The sequence below is a fragment of the Euleptes europaea genome, chromosome 17, assembly GCF_029931775.1.
Source record: "Euleptes europaea isolate rEulEur1 chromosome 17, rEulEur1.hap1, whole genome shotgun sequence".
In the NCBI taxonomy this organism is placed as follows: Eukaryota; Metazoa; Chordata; class Lepidosauria; order Squamata; family Sphaerodactylidae; genus Euleptes; species Euleptes europaea.
In genome coordinates, this window is record NC_079328.1 from 9,905,509 (window position 1) to 9,925,608 (window position 20,100).

At 42.9% G+C, this 20,100-nt stretch overlaps 1 protein-coding gene across 1 annotated transcript in view; it reads right to left on the bottom strand.

Annotated features, from left to right (window-relative positions):
• The window catches only part of CFAP61 (cilia and flagella associated protein 61), a 200,839-nt gene extending 184,338 nt beyond the window's left edge, over positions 1 to 16,501 (bottom strand). The window contains exons 1-5 of the mRNA XM_056862278.1: positions 16,350 to 16,501; positions 16,098 to 16,248; positions 13,708 to 13,784; positions 11,652 to 11,719; positions 8,056 to 8,182 (exon numbers count right to left, since the gene is read on the bottom strand). Coding sequence (XP_056718256.1) covers positions 8,056 to 8,182; positions 11,652 to 11,719; positions 13,708 to 13,784; positions 16,098 to 16,248; positions 16,350 to 16,501 — 575 coding nt within the window. The remainder of the gene's footprint in view (positions 1 to 8,055; positions 8,183 to 11,651; positions 11,720 to 13,707; positions 13,785 to 16,097; positions 16,249 to 16,349) is intronic.
• Between the last annotated feature and the right edge of the window lie 3,599 nt (positions 16,502 to 20,100).

Here is a 20,100-nt window from a genome sequence, read left to right on the forward strand (position 1 = left end):
GGCACAATTCCACTTGGGAAAGGGACTTTTTCACTGCTTCTAGACAGGCCAGATAAAGGGGGAAGTAAAGTAAAAGGAGCAGAGCAGGTAGGAAAATACAGGAAGGAAAGGGTGCCATATACCTCAGACCCCTGGCTTCATCCGTCAAACTGACTTGCCATCAGTGCATGTTTGACTAAACTGAATACAGGTAAACAAGTCAAGAAAAAAAGAAAGACCCCATGCTACCCTTGGGGCTAGCAGAATATTTACGGTTGTCCCTTCATTTCCCCATCATTAAAGAGATTTCTATATGCAAGCAAAAAGTTGTTATAAGGCAGTGATGGCGAACCTTTTAGAGACCAAGTGCCCAAATTGCAACCCAAAACCCACTTATTTATCGCAAAGTGCCAACCTGGCAATTTAACCTGAATACTGAGGTTTTAGTTTAGAAAAAACAACTCATACATAAACATCTTTTGTCTTAAAAGAAAAACACAATAACAGAGCTTTCAATGATATAAACAACTTTTTATTGAAAGGTAAAAGTTCGCATTTGGCATGCTTTTGAACAATGTGATTTTTGCTGTTGTATGCATGCTGATAATTTGTCTAACATTGGCTCATACTTTGTAAGTTTGAGAGCAACACATGCAGCACAGGTCATCTGTTAGTCTGTTTCTGGTGTCAGATTTGATATAATTCAAAGCTGAAAACAGCTGCTCACCAGCATAAGATGATCCAAACAAAGTAAGGAAAGCAATCCCAAGTGCTTTCATTGACTTAAAATTATTTGGCAGAGAATTCCACACTTTAAGGATTTCATTTTCAGAACTGTGCTGTCCTTTGTCATCCCTTCTATCTTCTCAAGTGTTTCACATAGGTCATAGAATTTATTTTTCCAGATGGAGATTTCTTGAAATTCTAATAGCTCCATTTCCAGATTTCCTAACTCTAACCAGTGTAAGCAGGAAAGATCAAGTTCTTCAAATTTGGCCTTATCTGGAGAAGTAAGAAAACACAGGGTTGTCTCCATCTTATGGAACTGTAAAAATGTGTTACTAAAATTCACCTTTGCAGCTGCTACAATGCTAGAAAATTCCTTGTAGATTTCCTGATGGCTTGTAGGATTGTTTGCAAATGTTGTAGAATTTTCTAAATGAATTTTTAGATTTGGTAGGGGATTTCACTGAAAGGTGGGAGGCGCCGCAAAACCCACGCTGTGGCCCGAGCGCTCTGCTCCCCTCCAGCTATGCCATGCTGTGAGCTATGCTCCCCTCCAACCTAGCTCCTCTCCAACCCCACCACGGGAATCACCTTCGCCACAGACTCAACAGACTGCCGTCCGCGCCACACCCTCACGCCACATGTGAGCCGACCGGCATGTGAGCCGCCCTGCCGCATGTGACAGGAAAGGGAGGAAGCGCTCCCATTGGGCTGTTGGGCAGAGGGGTGGGTGATGTGAGAAATGCCCTCAGGTGCACGTGGAGAGGGGGAGGGGAGCAGCCCGGCCCCGCGTCCCTCTGGCTTTCTAGTAACGAACTCAGGCGAACTCTGTGCTGGGGCAACGGCGCACGTACCCACAGAGAGGGCTCTGAGTGCCCCCTTTGGCACACTTGCCATAGGTTCGCCACCACTGTTATAAGGTCTAGGATGACCTCTAGTGGTCACGTATCTAGTGCGTTCCTTCCTAGTACTCTCGAACATTCATTTACTGCTTGCCAACATGTACAAGCATAACATAGTTCAACAAGCCATTGCAAAACATCTCAGTCCTTTACCGTGCAATGCTAAGCAGAACTACACCCCTCTGATCCCACTGACTTCGGATGGCCCTGAGAGTCACTTTAATGCTACCAAAGAAATTTCTAATTGATGGACAGAAAAAGTTCTTTATGAAATATGAAAAATATGAAATGTTAGGAACTGGTGAGACAGACAGATTGGAAAATGGAAACTTGTGCTTACATGTACTTGTAGAGATATTTTTGAGTAGAAGAGGGCTGAAATATTTTAAAAATATATTTTGGGTATGCAGAGTCTAAACCTGCCCCTTTGGCCTGCATGCCAAACAAGCATTTTTAAACATTTTAAAACTACAGTGATGATCTACACATTTCTTGGACAAAATTTCTCAAGCACAATCCATGTTGTCTACATCACAAATGTGTATAGGCTTCTGACCCCCTTACAGGGAGGATGCTCCTGTAGTCAAGGTATATGCATATCTGGCCCATTTAGGTAACAGAAGAGTTACTATTAGAGTTAAGCAGGACCTCACTCCCTGATATTTTGTAGTTGGCTCCACCTCTTGTGGCAGCCATTTCGTGGTTGTGCCCACCACCTTGTGTCAAAATTCCAAAGGTGCCCACAGGCTAGAGGCTTCACATGAGAGACCTACATACCACCTACATTCCCTGCTTAAGTTGGAGTGTATGAATAGGATTCTGACCCAGCTTGCATTTACACGGGATAGCATTTAGGAACTTTTCTTTTTTCTGCCTTTGTTTGTGGCAGGGTTTCCCGACATGGTGCCATGATCGAGGCCAGTACTTTCCCTGGCACCCACTGAGGGTTTCAGAAATTGGGCAGAGCCATTGTAAGGCAGGGTTTGTTATTCGCTGCTCTTATTCAAATGAAAGAGTTTTCCCTGACTGCAACAGCAGTCACAGGCACTGGAGAATCAGGAGGTTTGGGGAGTGCTCGGGCTTTCTTTAGTCAGGGCGAGGGTCCATTCTGCCTTCAGGCTTTTCTGTTTATTCCCCCTTCTTTCTCCCTCCTTTCCCTCTGCCTGCTGTGGCAGCAATTTTGGATTTGACTCCGCCTCCTGAAGCAGCCATTTTAGGATGGCACTCATCATCTCCGCTCAAAATTCCAAAGTTGCATGCAGGCTCCAAAACGTTGGGGAACAATCATACGACCTATGCACAGTGTAGACTCGTATATCTCAGTGAGACACACCAGCCATTCCATTGAGTTAAAGAGGAGTTCAGGAGGCAAACTTTGTTTTTGAGAGACCTCAGAATAAATCTAATGAAATCATCTCTAACTGCAGACAAAAATGTTTCAATGCTGTTGGAGAAAGGAGGAGAAACGGTCAGCATTGTCAAAACAAACCCTGCATTGAGCAGATGGGCACTATCACAGGATGAAAGGGCTCGAATTACTTTTGACACAATGTCATCATTTGAAGCAGACCGTGGCTGTTTCACAGATAATGAATCAACCTCTGGAAGGAAGATCTGCACTGAAAAGAAAGAAGTGGCACGTAGCTGTTCTGCAGCCTTTTTTTTTCTGATGGAAGATTAAAGAGAAATGGGACAAGAGAACTATTAGATAACTTTGTCAGAACAAGGCCGGTCATCGTAATAAAATCAAGTTTGACTCCATGATGAAGAATAGTGCCTTGACCTTCAAATTGTTGCAGGCAATCAAAAGGAAGACAACTTCAAAGAACGATTGTGCAGAAGCTTGTGCTAGCATAGATGGCTGGATGAGAGGGAGACATCTGTGCTAAACTGAAATATGTTCCCTGTGCCCACTGCACTACAGGAAAAAAGACTTTTACACACACACAAAGCAAATTATCCAAACTGTTTGCTTTCAAGGTTCATTGTTGACGTGCACAAGCCTTAGTGCCTACCTGAATAAAGACGTCAGTGCCAATACATACAGTTGTGCATGTGTTAAGTGCCGTAAAGTCACAGCCGATTTATGGCAACCCCAGCAAGGGGCTTTCAAGGCAAGTGAGAAGCAGAGATGGTTTGCCATTGCCTTCCTCTGCAGAGGTAATATGTAACATGTCCCTTAGATCAGCCTCTGACCCAGAGGACTGGAGAATGACCAATGTAATACCCATTTATAAAAAGGTTCCGGGGGGACCTAGGAAATTACAGGCCAGTTAGTATAATGTCTGTTCCAGGTGAATTGATGGAAAGCATTATTAAAGATAGAATTGTCAAGCATATAGAAGGGCAAGCGCTGCTGAGCAAAACCCAACGTGGCTTCTGTAAAGGTAGGTCCTGTCTCACAAACCTTTTAGAGATTTTTGAAAGTGTCAATAAGCATGTGGACAGGAATGAACCTGTGGACATTGTGTATTTGGATTTCCAAAAGGCATTTGACAAAGTCCCCCGCCAAAGACTGCTAAGCAAACTTCATAGTCATGGGATAAGAGGACAAGTCCTCTTATGGACTGAGAGCTGGCTGAAAAATAGGAAGCAGAGAGTAGGAATCAATGGTCAGTTCTCACAATGGAGGGTTGTGAGCATGGGGTCCCTCAGGGATCTGTGTTGGGACCAGTGCTTTTCAACCTGTTCAGCAATGAATTGGAGTTGGGGATGAACAACGAGGCGGCCAAGTTTGCAGATGACACCAAATTATTTAGGTTGGTTAAAACAAATTCGGACTATGAAGAGCTCCAAAAGGATCTCTGCATACTGGAAGAATGGGCATTAAAATGGCAAATGAGATTCAATGTGAGCAAGTGTCAAGTGATGAATATTGGGGCAAAAAATCCCTGCTTCACATATACACTGATGGGATCTGTGCTGGCAGTGACAGACCAAGAAAAGGATCTTGGGGTGGTAGTGGATAGCTTGATAAAAACGTCAACCCAGTGTGTGGCTGCTGTGTAAAAGGCAAATTCCATGCTGGCCATAATTAGACAAGGAATAGAGAATAAAACTGCTGATATCATACTGCCCATGTACAAATCTATGGTGAGACCACGCTTGGAATACTGTGTAAAGTTCTGGTCACCACACTTTAAAAAAGGATATTGCAGAGCTTGAGAAGGTGCAAAAGAGCAACCAAATGATTAGGGGAGTAGAGTAACTGCCCTATGAGGAGTGGTTAAAACACTTAGGGCTGTTTAGCTTGCAAAGAAGGCGGTTAAGGGGAGACAGGATCGAGGTCTATAAAATTATGCATGGTATGGAGAGTAGACCGGGAGAAGCTTTTCTCCCTCTCTCATACTAGATCGCAGGGTCATCTGCTGAAGCTGGAGGATGACAAATTCAAAACTGATAAAAGGAAGTATTTCTTCACACAATGCATAGTTAAATTGTGGAACTCCCTGCCCCATGATGTGGTGATGGCTGCCAACTTGGAAGGCTTTAAGAGGGGAGTGGACATGTTCATGGAAGAGAGGGGTATTCATGGCTACTAGTAAAAATGGATACTAGTCATGATCCAATTGGCAAAGGTGTCAGACAAGGATGTATTTTATCTCCCTATCTCTTCAATCTATATGCAGAACATATAATTAGGAAAGCTGGATTAGATTTAGATGAAGGTGGAGTGAAAATTGGAGGGAGGAACATTAATAATTTGAGATATGCTGATGACACTACGTTATTGGCAGAAAATAGTAAAGATTTGAAACGACTACTGCTGAAAGTTAAAAGAGAAAGTGCTAAAGCAGGACTACAGCTGAACATCAAGAAAACAAAAGTAATGACTACAGGAGAATTACACAACTTTAAGTGTTGACAATGAGGAAACTGAAATTGTTCAAGACTTTCTATTCCTTGGCTCCACCATCAACCAAAAGGGAGACTGCAGCCAAGAAATCAGAAGGAGATTCAGACTGGGAAGGGCAGCCATGAAGGAGCTAGAAAAGATTTTGAAGTGTAAGGATGTGTCACTGGCCACCAAGACTAGATTAATTCATGCCATCGTATTCCCTATTACTATGTATGGGTGTGAAAGCTGGACAGTGAAGAAAGCTGATAGGAAGAAAATAGATTCCTTTGAAATGTGGTGTTGGAGGAGAGGGTTACGGATTCCGTGAACTGCCAAAAAAACAAATCAGTGGGTTATAGATCAAATCAAGCCTGAACTGACCCTAGAAGCTAAAATGACTAAACTGAGGCTATCGTATTTTGGTCACGTCATGAGACGACAAGAGTCACTGGAAAAGACAGTCATGCTAGGAAAAGTTGAGGGCAGCAGGAAAAGAGGAAGACCCAACAAGAGATGGATGGACTCAATAAAGGAAGCCACAGCCTTCAATTTGCAAGATCTGAGCAAGGCTGTCAAAGATAGGACATTTTGGAGGACTTTCATTCATAGGGTCGCCATGAGTCGGAAGCGACTTGACGGCACTTAACACACACACACACACACACGCACGATCCATTCCTATTCTCTCCAGGATCAGTTGAGCATGCCTATTATATTAGGTGCTGTGGAACACAGGCAGGATGCTGCTGCAGTTGTCTTGTTTGTGGGCTTCCTAGAGCACCTGGTTGACCACTGGTTGAACAGACTGCTGGACTTGATGGGCCTTGGTGTGATCCAGCATGGCTTTTCTTATGTTCTTATGTCTTCCTTGGTGGTTTCCCTTCCGAACCTGCTTAGCTTCTGAGATCTGAATAGATTGGGCTATACCATGCCACTTTCCCTCCTAGTACATACAATAAGTCAACAACAAAGGGCATCAATCTTTGGATACTGGAGTGATGTAGTCTTTCTCTGTGTTATTCATGTCAGTGTAAAGTTCAGTTGCGTTGACGATATTGCTGTTTACATTGCTTAAGACAGGAAACAGGGTAAATTGCACACAAGGTAGACTCCGTAATTATGAGCATGTTGAGTCATTCTATCCAGATTAAGAGGAATTTAGAGAAATCCTGGCACCTAAACTAAAATAAAGTAGGGCTCAGGCAAGCCTTGGGGGGGGGGGGCATTCCAAACGTGAGGGGCCACCACTGAAAATGCCCTGTCTCTAGTTGTCACCCTCCTCACCTCTGACGGTGAGGGCACAGAGAGCAGTGCTTGAGAGGCAGATCTTAACTGGAGAGTTGGACAGCATGGGAAGAGACAGTCCTTCAGGTACCTTGGCCCCAAGCCATTTAGGGCCTTGAACCAGCACTTTGAATTGTGCCTGGAAACTGGGTAACCAGTGCAGATCTTTAAGCACAGGGGTGATACAATCCCTGTAACCAACCCCTGGCAGTAGCACAGGTACCATATTTTGGACCAATTGCAGTTTCCGAACCGGCAGCCCCACGTGGAGTGCATTGAAGTAACTAAGTTTTACGGTGATCATTTTGTGCCAAGGGCAACTTTCAAGCCATCTTCAAAGGCAGCCCCACATAGAGCCTAATGCTGAGCATGAGCTGGAGGGTGACAGTGTAACGGATCCATGTGACAAAGTCAACATACTCTAAATTGGGAGATACCTGACAAGCATGATGTGGCTGGAAAAGGCACTCTTAGCAGCAGCAACAGTCAACATGGTATAGAGGTTGGTGTTGGACTAGGATTTGGGAAACCCAGGTTCGAATCCCCACTCTGCCATGGAAACCTCCTTGCAGCAGGAAAAATCCATGCAACCCTTCATAGGGTTGCACAGGAGATATGCCACCTAAAAGGCGTATCTCGTCAAAAAAAGGGGGGGCATTCCCAGCCCAAAAGGGCTTTGGAGACCACCTAACAGTGGCTCCTACCCCAGCCCAGTGCCAGAACACCCTGGGAATGCCTCCTGGGACGCTGGGATGCCCCGGGACTGCCTCCTGGGACAGCTGTATGGGCTTTGACGGCATTGGGATACCACTGGAAGGCCCTGGCGGCATCCCAAAGTGGTGATGCTGCAGCAGCACCCAGCACCCGGGCCTTCCTGATGACGTTCGGGCCACTAACCCTGGCGTAAGTAATCCGGACGCCGGCACTGGAGTTCCAGACATTGTCGCAGCACCCTCCTGGCCTCCTAAAGGCTTTTGCCCTTAGAGCTCAGGAATGCACTGTGAATCTTCTAATTCATCATCATCGAAAAGGGCATTTCTGGTGTTATGGACTAGCCTACCAGAATGGATGGGGCAGGCACCTTTGCTTCCTGCTTTTCAGAAGGCATGCAAGAGTGTTGGGAAGAATTGGAAGAGACGATTGTGTTCGAATGTATGTTTTGTGTTGGTAACTTTTGTATCCTGTTTCGTTTTTCTATTACAACTTATTGCTTATGAAAGCCATCTTGAGTCAAAGGAGAAAAGCAGGATATAAACATTTTAAACAAATAAAGGTAGTTAATTAAACTATCCCAATAAAAATCACAGAAAGGTGCAGAACTATTACCTGGCTTGGCGGATATAGAGCTGTGCACAGTAGTGATGCCTCTCACACATAAATAGGCTGTATTCCATATTCACTTCTGAATGTGATACCTTCATCAGTGGCTTAAAAGCAGCTGCTAAGTCCATATCTGGAAGACAATAAAACAATTCTGAAAACGATACAAGATGTGCACTGAATCTCTTCAGCCATTAAAGTAAAAGTGCTAAAGTAAGAATTGCTTTTGCTTTCTGGTACAAATCTTACTGTAAATTAGGTATTTTAATTAAGGAGTTCTGTTGTCCACTTAGAGATGAATAAAGGTTCTGATCCAGTGAAGAAAGGATGATTCTTAACAAAGATTAGGGAATAGACAATGTACATCACCCTTAACATCATGGAGGGCAGGCGGGATAAAAATGTATAGATAGGTAGGACAATAGATATTACTTTATGCTTTAGAATTCCCCAAATAACACAGAGTTTTCACCCTAGCGTAGCGAATTGTAACTGCCTGCCCTCAGCACTACTGAAAGGGAAATATTTGCACATTCCCTGTTCCCAACATCTGTGTATCTGCCAGTTGAACACAGTTGAAACAGTGGAACATGTGTTATTATATTGTCCGTTTCATAAGGACATCCATTCTACCTATCTCATCTCTACTCTATGTTCCCAGGAAGATCTGGAAAATGCTACACATATCTCCTCCTTGCAGATTGCTCCAATGAGACCACCTCTAAAGTGGCCAAATTCTGAGCTGAGACCTTGTCCATAAGAAAACAGATATTCCAAACATTTTAATAGGTTTTATGTATAATTAATTACTGCACAATAAGGTTATGAATTTTAATCTCTGTATAGTAATTTTATATTTATATGTAAATTGTGCTGTTAAACTGATGCTGATTGATCTTTTTTTTTCATTGTAATAAATGTTGATAATGCTGATATCAATGTTAGCATCCACTGCTCATTTTAGCCATCCTAAAATAAAAACCCAATAAAATCAAACAAATGGATAATTACCAAAAGCCACTTGTTCATTGGATTTCAACACTGAGCCAGTACTTTGAACTTCAGCTTATAGTTTCAAAGAATTTTGACAACTATACATAGATGTAACCATTTCTATTACACACTATACCTACTGTCACCTTTTGATCATGCTTTTAAATTATGTATTTCATTTATTACAATAAAAAGTCAGCTAATGTAAGGTCACAAACACAAATAAACATAAAAACAATAACTAAGCTAAGAATTGTTAAGTGCTAATTTTAGTAGTATAAGGCAATTAATAAAAAAATTGAAGTGTTCTCTTTCATTATCAGCTGAGCAAAGGGACATTTGGCCACCTTTAGAGTGATTTCATTAAGGCAACCTGCAAGGAGAGTGTATATATAAAATTTCTCAGATTGCCTGGAAACTTAGATAAAACAAGGGTAACAGTGAAGAAACGCATGTCCAGCTGTTTCCATGGCTTTCAGTTGGCAAAAACACAAATGGTGGGAATAAAGGAGCAGAGCTGAAGGTAGAATGTTGAAACAAGCCAAAGTAAATGCTCTGTAGTATTTAGGAAATTCTAGTGCATGGAAGTAATTTGTGGGAACAAAATTTTGAACCTTGATTCCATGCTGCCAGATAAGAATGGACCCAGGTTCTATCAACTGAAAGGGCTATTTCCCAGATTCTTTGATTGTTTTAGCTCCCAGGAACCCAAAATGGCATAGAGCTGGAGGAGTAAGCCCGTAAGATTGTAATTTCTTTCCAATGGCTTCCACCCAGCCTGAACGAAAGTTATCTAAGGTCATTTATGCAGGGAAAATTTGCAGTTGGTTTGCTGCACAGTTTTCTGCTCTGAATTATCAAACATCATATGCATGAGAGCTCCCCCCCCCCAATTCCAGGAATACCTTGTGATTAATTAGGCATCCCCAGTGAATCATGGAGCTTCTGAGTCCCTCCCCGTGAAAACACAGCCTTGTTGCACTTTACTTGGAGGGGGCAGGTCAGCTCTTAAAGGGACTATGTGTGCTTTTGCTGGCTATTCCTCTCCACCTTTCTTCAACAGCTCTACTAAGATCTACTTCAGAACAGGATAAAATAGCTATATCATCTGCATATAATAATGCAGGAATTGATCTGTTCGCTAATTTAGGGGGATTGAAGTCTGGATCATACAAGGCTTTATACCATGGATCTTATATAGAAATTGAATAGCAAAGGAGCCAAAATGAAACCCTGCTTCACACCCCTCTTGTAGGATAAATAGCTTTGTTGGTTACATCTTACTGTTAGGAAGTTGTTTTCATGCAGCATGTGTATTGATATTCCCCACCCATTGTTTCTTAGTATAAAATATCAAACTAAAAGCACTGACTGTTCAGATATTTTGCTCAACTTTTATATTTGCCAAATATAATCAAAACAGCTTTAACATTTTCTTATATTCCATAACTTTGGCCCAATGAGCTTCATTTTACAACAGTTTATGAAACAGAATGTATTCCAGCAAGCCTACTGGTAGTTTAGATCTATGTCTTGGGCTGATTTCTAGCACATTAAAACTACCATGAATAAATAAGAGCAATACTTACAACTTGATCACGTATTGGGCATTAGTACCAAGCAGTGGCTAAGAATGTGAACTGAGAAATCCTCACTTAAAAAGTCACCCCCACTATGAATTTATTTCTCAGTCTCAGTTTCAAAACATTTGCATGGGATAATGATAAAAGGATCACTGTAATGATGACAACATAATATAGGTTAAGCACTTTGTACATACAGAAAGCATTGTTAGAGAAGGGGCCACAGCTCAGTGGGAGAACACCTGCTTGCCATACATACAGAAAGCATTGTTAGAGAAGGGGCCACAGCTCAGTGGGAGAACACCCGCTTGCCATGCAGAAGGTGCCAGGTTCAATCCTCAGCGTCAATTGATGCAAAGAATCTCTACCAAAGACCCAGGAGAACCACAGCCAGTCAGAGTAGACAAGATTGACATATGCACATATGAAGTTGCCTTATATTGAGTCTGGCCACTGGTCCATCAAGGTCAGTATAGACTGCTCTGACTTGCAGTGGCTCCCCAAGGTCTTTCACATCACCTGCTACCAGATCCTTTTAACTGGCAATGCTGTGGATTGAACCTGGGACCTTCTGCATGCCAAGCAGATGCTCTGCCACTGAGCCACGGCCCCTCCCACTGACAGACCAATGGTCTGATTGGAATAAGGCAGCTTCATGTGTCACATGTACAAGGGGATACCCTTCCCCTGGTTGTTTTAGAACTACGGTCCAGACCTACCACAGGAACCAGGAGATGGGTCAACTGATAACCTCTTGTATAACTTCCAAGAACAGGCTACAGCAAGTGCCCTGACACATATTTGCACTAGCAATTTCAAGAAATAAAGAGTCCTGGGAAACTTAAATGGTCAACAGATCTTCTAAACAGAGAATGTAATGGGCCAAAATGCCCATTACAAAGAATTCTTCAGTACTTTCCCCCAGATTTCTCTCTCTCAAGGAATAAGCTCAACTGGATCCTTTTCATCTTTTCCTCACAAACAATAAGACTGTTAGGGGAGGGAATGGATTTTGAGCAGCCTTACCTAAATGTTCTTGACTAGGTATAAGGAGAAGTATGAAGTGCAGTTCTGGTACGGTTCTAAAGGCAGTCCTGAATTAAAATATTACATATAATTAAAAACAACACAACAATGCTGGTTTTCATTTAGGCTTCAAAAATCTTTTCCATCCCTGAATTTTCTATTTCAAATCCACATAGTCAACAAGATAGGGTGAGCAGTAGGCATTTTCACTTGTAAAATTTTAAATTATCTATCCTAATTCTATGTTGTGAATCAGCATTTTTAAAAATAATAGTAGGTTCCTGAAACCTGGCAGGAATCAAGAGGTTCCAGAAGAGGGCTTGTAGAAATCAGCCCTGACCTCTGAATAAAGTAACTAATATGCATGCTTAATCATGTGTCAGATCTATCACTTTCCCGTTAAACTGGAGGTTTTCCTTAGAAATGACATAAATCCTACCCACTCAAGACTGCTTCCAGGTCAAGTTCACCTGAACGGATTGATGTTTTATTAAATTGTTCTTCTGCATCCTGAGGAAACTAACGGGTTTCTCCTGTTCTTCCTGACACTTTTGAGGCTGTCTGGTGGCTGTTTTTATACCACAGCCTTGTTTTTACTATTGACTATGTTGTTATGATTTTATAGTTTTTTAACTTGCAGGCCACTTCATATATGTTCTCTTAAATAAGGGGTGTCGAACTCATTTGTTATGAGGGCCAGATATGACATAAATGTCACTTGGTCGGGCCAGGCCCTGTGTACCATAAAATTTAATGCCAGGTACCAGAGATACAAATTTTATGGAAACAGGCAAAGCCAATTGATATTATTTTTACTTTTTTTACTTAAAATACAAACATGCTTAAAACAATAACACTCTTACAGTATTTTCTTTAACAGTCTTTGATCATTGACACTTTAGGAGTGGGAGGGGCTGACCCCGCAGCAGGCTCGCCAGCCCAGATCGGGAGAGGGGAGGGAGGTGGCTGCCTTGCGGGCCAGATAACAGCTCTCAAGAAGCTGAATCCAGCCCCCGGGCCTTATATTTGACACTCGTCTTAAATAAACCAGCCCACAGTTCATCATGAAAGTGGTACCACTGTCAGGTATCTGCTTCATCCTATTAAAATCTTATGTGCTAGGATGCAGAGGTGTCGAATTTCCACAGCCCTTTTTGGATTTTTCAAGATTACTATTCCAGGTTGAATTTCCACATACCATCCAGGTGTGTGTGTGGGTGTGTTAAGTGCCATCAAGTTGCTTCCAACTCATGGCAATCCTATGAACCAATGTACTCCAAAATGTTCTATTGTTAACAGCCTTGTTTAGGTCTTGCAAACTGAGGGCCATGGCTCCTTTTATAGAGTCAAGCCATCTCATGTTGGGTCTTCCCCATATCCTAACATAAGGTAACAGCGATCCTACTGAACTGAACAGCTCTCACATGCAAATTTGAAGTGGGTCGGCAAAATAGCCTTTCTGGTTTGAAAGCAATCCTCCAAGAATCCTACACATGAGTCCTCAAGCTTAGTCCTCTTACCTGGAACCAGCGGCTGCTTCACACAGCTCTTCTGGCCTGTCACTGAGTTGGTTACCAACATGTTCAATGGTGGAATGCACTGCATCGGAGGGTGGTGGAGTCCCTGTCTTTGGAGGTCTTTAAGCAGAGGGTGGATGGCCATCTGTCGAGAGTGCTTTGATTGTGGGATCCTGCATGGCAGGGGGAGGGTTGGGGTCACTGGGGATGTGCGGGGGAGGTAGTTGTTAATTTCCTGCATTGTGCAGGGGGTTGGACTAGATGACCCTGGTGGTCCCTTCCAACTCTATGTTTCTATGTGAGAATTAAATCAAAGCTAAGTGGTCTTGTGTATGCGCATCATCCTGGCTTGCCAAGTGCAAGAACTTGCAAGTGTGAACTGAACCACACATTTGCTACAATCCAATGAACAACTGACTTGAAAGGGCCTTACAAACATATGCTGTTTTGCAGCCTTGGCTTTTCATTTTAACAGTCCACTTTATCTGCTTGTCAGGTTCCACACAGACTTTAGCATATTTGGTAACATATCCACTCACTTCATGATTTCCTGAGAACAGTGAACAGCACGTTCATCAGCTGCCACAAACAGATGCAGAAACAAGGTATTTAAAGGCTGTGAACAAAAGATGCAAAGAAATTCAAAACAACCATTTTAGAACAGAAAATAAAGCTTCCATTTATCATAGGTGCTGATCCTGTGAAACATAGGTTATTTATTTTTATAAATCTCATGCTCAGGGAAGTGTCTTGCCGTGGCTAAAACAAGAACAAACACCTGCAGATCAGCTTTCCACAGGGACTCAAGTGCAGACACAACTCCTGGCTCATTGTTCAAACTTCAGCACCAGGGACAGCTCATAACCAAAGAATTGCTGGACAAGGACCCTACATGAGATTCCCAGTTTCAGGTCCACCTATGATGTGCACAGCAAGGCTGGGCATTTACATGAGAGAAGAAGCAGATGGAAAGGTTATGGGCACTTAACCCTTCCACCTGCTGTTGCTTTTCCTCTGCCATCCGCATATCCACAACCGCTATTCCCCCAGCTTGACTGGTTCAAACCAGGTTTCCCACTCATGTGGGGAAGAAAAGCTAAAGGGAGCAATTACAGGGGGAAGTGCCTGGAAGTGGAAGGTTTAAGCCCTATAAATCCCTCTGCCCAGAAGTTGCATGTTGGAAGCAATATCTAGATCAGGGGTTCTCAGCAAGGGGGGAATTTCCCCCGGGGGGGGGGATTGGGAACACTATTCAGCAAAGTGTGATGTCCTGTAAATTATGTATAATCTGGGAAATTGTAGGTTTTAATTTTGAGTTAGCGTGGGAAGGGGGGGGGAAATCAAACCAACTTACAATCACCTTCCCTTCGCATCCCCACAACAGACACCCTGTGAGGTAGGTAAGGCTGAAAGAGTGTGACTAGCCCAAGGTCACCCAGCTGTCTTCATGTGTATGAGTGGGGAAACAAATCCAGTTCACCAAATTAGCCTCCGCCACTCATGTGGAGGAGTGGGGAATCAAACCCGGTTCTCCAGATCAGACTCCACCACTCCAAACCACCGCTCTTAACCACTACACCATGCTGGCTCTTTGGATGCATTCATGTTTTGTCAATGCACATAAGCTTCTCAGCAGCCCATGTGTGTGTTTCACATACATCTCAATAGACTAGGGCTGCATACAGCCAGTATGACATAGTGGTTGGACTGTCAGACTAGGATCGGAGAGGCCAGTCAAACATCCTCTGCCTAACCTATTTCACAGCTGAACTTTTGAATGATGCTGTCCAAGGAGAGCCGAGAGCTTAAGTCCACATGGTAAATGGTAAATCTATTATCTGATGTGGTCTTGTGTAAACCAAGCTCTGGGACAGAGATTTCTAAGGGCTCCCCTGACGATAGGCACTGAAAGCGGGAAAGGGATGACTGAGTACCTGGCCACCATTTTCAGTTCATTCTTTATCTCTGCTCTCACCTTGGCAGCTAGTTGTTTCTATTCCCTCCTACTAATGGCTGCTAGGGAAAATTAGCTGTTCAGATGAACACAGATAAAACCGGAATGCTGAAAGGGGACAACAAAGCACAACCCAAGTAATACCTTTTATACCGACCAACCAAAATGACATAAAACAGTGTGAAATCTTTCAAGAACTTCTTATCAGACTGGGTATTGCCAAAAAAAAAAAAAAAAAAAAGAGGAGAGGGAAGAGAAATAATGTTTCGGGCCATGATTTTAAAGCCTTTTGTAACCAGCATCCCTGTGTTCAGTGTAGGTGGGCAAGCAGCTACTCACTGGCACCTCTGACATCAGGTGGCACCCTCGTTTCCCTGAGGAAGAACAAACCAATGGTGCCTCTCCATTGCTCAACAGCCCCTCTAGCTCTCTCTGCCTGTCTCAGAAAGTCTTCGAACTCTTAGCAGTACAAGCGGACTCACAGCTGGCTTTCACATGACTAGAGTATAACAGACAGCCAAAATCTGGGGCAAAAGAAAACTTCTCAAATCTTCTGTAGACCTGTAGATATTTAGTTCTTCTCCTAAGGCCACAAAATCCTTTTCAAGCCAGGTAACAGAGTACAGATATTTCCCTAGAAATCAAAGCCAACAGAACAGAAATCCTCCAACGCATTCAAGGATGCATTATGTTCTTACACAAGTGAGTCAAGATGGCACCTTCTTCATTCTCCAAGAGACATTTGGAAAGAGAACCCTAGGACTGAGGCAGGATCGCAGAAAGTGAAGCAAGTCACATTTGGGAAGGGCAAACTACTCTTCAATATTCATTTTCATATAACACATTATTAATACATGCAATAGGGAATGAGGATTTTCAAATGGTGGCTTTATGTCTATTTCCTGCAGTGAAGACACATAGGATCAAAGGCTCCTGCAATTAAAAAAATTCAAGGAAAAAATGTGCACTACTTACTGTGCACCTGCGTTCATTATAGTCATTTTGTAAGAAGTCTTCCCAGTAGGCCGGATCAACACATTTCCAGTTGGGATAGTCCACAAATACGGCATGAGCAACAGTTTCATTGTTCTGGTTGATTAAGGTCACTGAAAGATTAGCTGTTTCTCTGTAAAACAGATGTTTGTTTGATTCCATTTTAGAACATTAGTTCCCCCCACCCCCCAAAAAAGGTTCCAGGAGTGACTCCATTGCAGCTGTGTTACTTACAAAAGATAAATGACATTAATTCTGCCAAATATGCTTTCTGTCATATAGTTAATGTGACGGATGATAGTAGGAATATCATGGGATTCTGTTCTCCTGGCAGTGAACACATCAGAAGGTGTTGTCGAAATTGTTGCATGTGATAGTGAAGACATTGTATAGACTACAGCAAAACAGAAAATATTTCCTACTCTTTATTTGAAATAAAATACATTACTAAGAACAAGCATAAAAAAGAATACAAATATTTTCAGAAGTACAATTATTCTTACAGTCCACTCCTACCCACATTACCTGGATACCAGTTGGATTTCTTTGAACTGCATTTGTTTCAAACTAAGCATGTACAGAGTTTCAGTCTAAACATTATTCATTAGAAGAACATGTTTGGGATCACATGATCATGTTGCATTTTCTGGACAAATATGCATTAAACTTTGGAGAAGCTGTCTCGTCACTTGTTTTCAGAAGGTAGATTTTAACCAGGTTATGTGTCGTGGGTGTTGTAGTGCTGAGAATTCTATGAGGGTGCTGAGAATTCTATGCTAGATATTCCAAACCACTTTTACAGAACTACAGGGAGTGAACTGCACTCTGACCCTATGCATGTTTATGCAAAAGCAAGTCACACTGCATTCAATGCAATGTACTTCCAACTGTGCACACCAGATTGCTGGTTTAGAATTAGAATTTATTTATTTAGCCTTCAGCCATACAAAGGAAGTTTAAACTGCAATATAGATATGCCCAAGTGTATGTAGATAATGCAAAAGATTCATTAACAACTGTAGAAATAAAATACTAACAAAGCAAACTTACCACTACAAACTACAGGCAAGGAGTAAGTAGCTCATATTTCTGAATACTTCTGTTCATCAATAATTCTTTGCATATAATAATGCATTGAAGATAGGGTTACATTATACCTTTATTCCTAATGTGTATGCAGGGAGTTTCTTAGGAGAGAAAGCCTTAAAAAAATACAGGTGGAGTATCCCTTATCCGGAAATCCGATATTCAAAATACTCCAAAATCCAAAACTTTTTGAGCACTCACAAAAGGTAATAAAATGGCACGTATGCAGGCCAGTCTCACCAACGGCAGGTTCCCCACAATGCCCACATACACAAAATTATTTAAAATATTGTATAGAATTACCTTCAGGCTATGTGTATAAGGTGTAGACAAAACATAAATGAATTTCATGTTTAGACTTCAGTCCCATCCCCAAGATATCTCATTACGTATATGCAAATATCAAGGGAAACCAGAAAATAAAGATGCTGTATGCAAATATTCTAAAATATGGAAAGATGCGAAATATGGAACACTTCTGGTCTCAAGCATTTCAGATAAGGGATACTCAACCTGTATGACCAACTCCCCCCCTCATTGAAGCAGGGCACTTTAAAATCGTTAACCATCTCATTGCAGTATACAGAATGGATGTTAGGCAGAATTCACATATGCAGCAGGTAATGTAACATAGTCCTGAGACAGCAGTAGAATGGGCTATAGCTCTTCTGTGCAGGTAAGATAACATTTTGAATGCTCTCAGAGTTTTCAATATGCAGAGTTTTTTTTTTCTTTACAGTAAAAATAATAATGTAATACATCGACTGCAGGAGAAGTGATCACATTTTTATCCTGTCCCTCCTCCAAGCAATTCAGATAGTATGCATGGTTCTGTCCCCTTTAACATTTGATTAGTACAACAATCTGGTGAGGTAGGTTAATTTGAAACAGAATAACTGGGTCAAAGTCACTCAGTGAACTTCACAGCAGAGTGATTTGTACCTGAATCTTCCATTACACAGGCAGTTTGAAGTGATAGAGTGCATTCTAACAACTCAGGACTCCACTAACCTGCAGAATGAGTGGACATAGTACTTACAACAACCCTGTAACGTAGGCCAGTATTATCACCATCCTTAGCTTGGAGTGGACTGTATTATTAATCGACAGATACAGCTGCTTCCCCAACTCTAAAAAGATTAACTCTTCTTTTTTTTTAATTACAACTAATAAAACACAACCACAATCCTGCTATCAAACACAGAATAGTAGCAATCGGGTACTTTTTGTTCCTTCTCTGGGTTACAAACAACAGAAGGAATAAAAGGAAGGAAAGTCCTCCAGCTTGTCCTAACTTCTCACTTTTTTAATGACACAGAAAAAAAGACATTAACGTGTTTTGTTTTCCGCCTTTTTGGAAGCTCATTCTCACAGGGAGGATCTATGTATTGGTGCATGTTTATCCCATCCTTCTTCCAAGGAGTTTAGGGTGGTATACGTGGCTCTCCCCTCCCATTTTATCCCCACAACAACCCTGAGTGGTAGACCAGGCTGAAAGAGGTCACCCAGGTGGCTTCATGGCTGAGCAGAAATTTTGAAGCTAGGCCATCCTAGTTTTGTTCCAGCACTGTAATCACGACACCACACTGGCATTCAGGACCAAACAGGAAGGCAGCAGACATAACATGCCAGAAAATGGAAAGCTGCAGACTAGACTTGGAAAGGAGCTCTAACTAGGTGGTTAAGCGTGCAAGAGGCACGTGCAAGAAGAACCCTGCTGAAGTCCGAACCAGAGATCCATCCAAGCCGGCATCTGGTTTCCAAGAATGGCCAGCCAGATGCCTCCAGGGCACCCGCAAGAATGGCAACAGCTCTCTCCCCCAGCCTGCTGCCTGCTCCCCAGCAGCTGGCATTCAAAGGGGAGGTATAGGGCCCCTGTTTCAGTACATGGGCATCTTTTTTTTTGAGGCCAGCCGCTGCAATACCCAGGTTCTTGTTTGTTTATTCCAAATTTATTTACTTAGAAAATGTTGATGCCACCTTTTCAGGAACCTGCCTAAGGTAGCTTAAAAAACAACAACAGAACAGTAAAACGAGATTAATTTAAATAATTAATGAAAAAGTCCGGTCAAATCAGCTGAAGTTACTTCCCCAGCCCCCCAACGAAGCTTTTGTGCAAACATTTGACTGACAGGCTCAAGGAGCTGAGCTACCCTAGCTGCCCCACATAGAGCTGAAACTACAGTGAGCTATGTTTCTACTTAAATTGTTTATTTACCTCATTTATACCACACCTCTCTCCCCAGTGGGGACTTAAAGCAGGTTACATGGCCCTCCTCCATCACAACAACCCTGTGGGGTAAATTAGGCAGGGCATGTGGGGGGCCCACAGCCACCCAGCAAGCTTCCAAGGCAGACTGGGAGTTCAAACCAGGTCCAGCACTCCCAACTACTATACCATTAATTTGCATCGATACCTGCAAATTCGAAGATGCAAATGCAGCTTTTAAAAAAACACTTATTTAAAATAATAATAATAATAATAATAATGCCACCTTTTCAGGGAAGCTGCCTCTGGGCATCGAGGCCCCACTGAGCTCTCCCGGCCGATGCTACACAAGTTCCCAGCGCAATGCTACGCGCTCAGGCCGGAGCGGCCCTAGGTTGAGCTCGCGCTCTCCCTCCTTTTAAATCAGCCCGCCTCGTGGCAGCGAGTTCCACAAGACAGCGCGAAGGGAGAGCTGCTGTTTCGTTCCTCCAGCCGTCAGTTGCACAGGCGGAGAGAGGCGCCACACTCACCCGGCCGCCGCTTCCTCCCTGCCCGGGTCCAGCTGCGGGAAAAGACGCGCCCGGCGGTTGCTATGGCGACCGCAAGGCCCGGCCCACCGCGACGCGCTGCATGCCGGGGGGGGATTTAAAGGGTCACGTGCTGGAGGCGGGGCGCGCGAGTCGAAGGGGA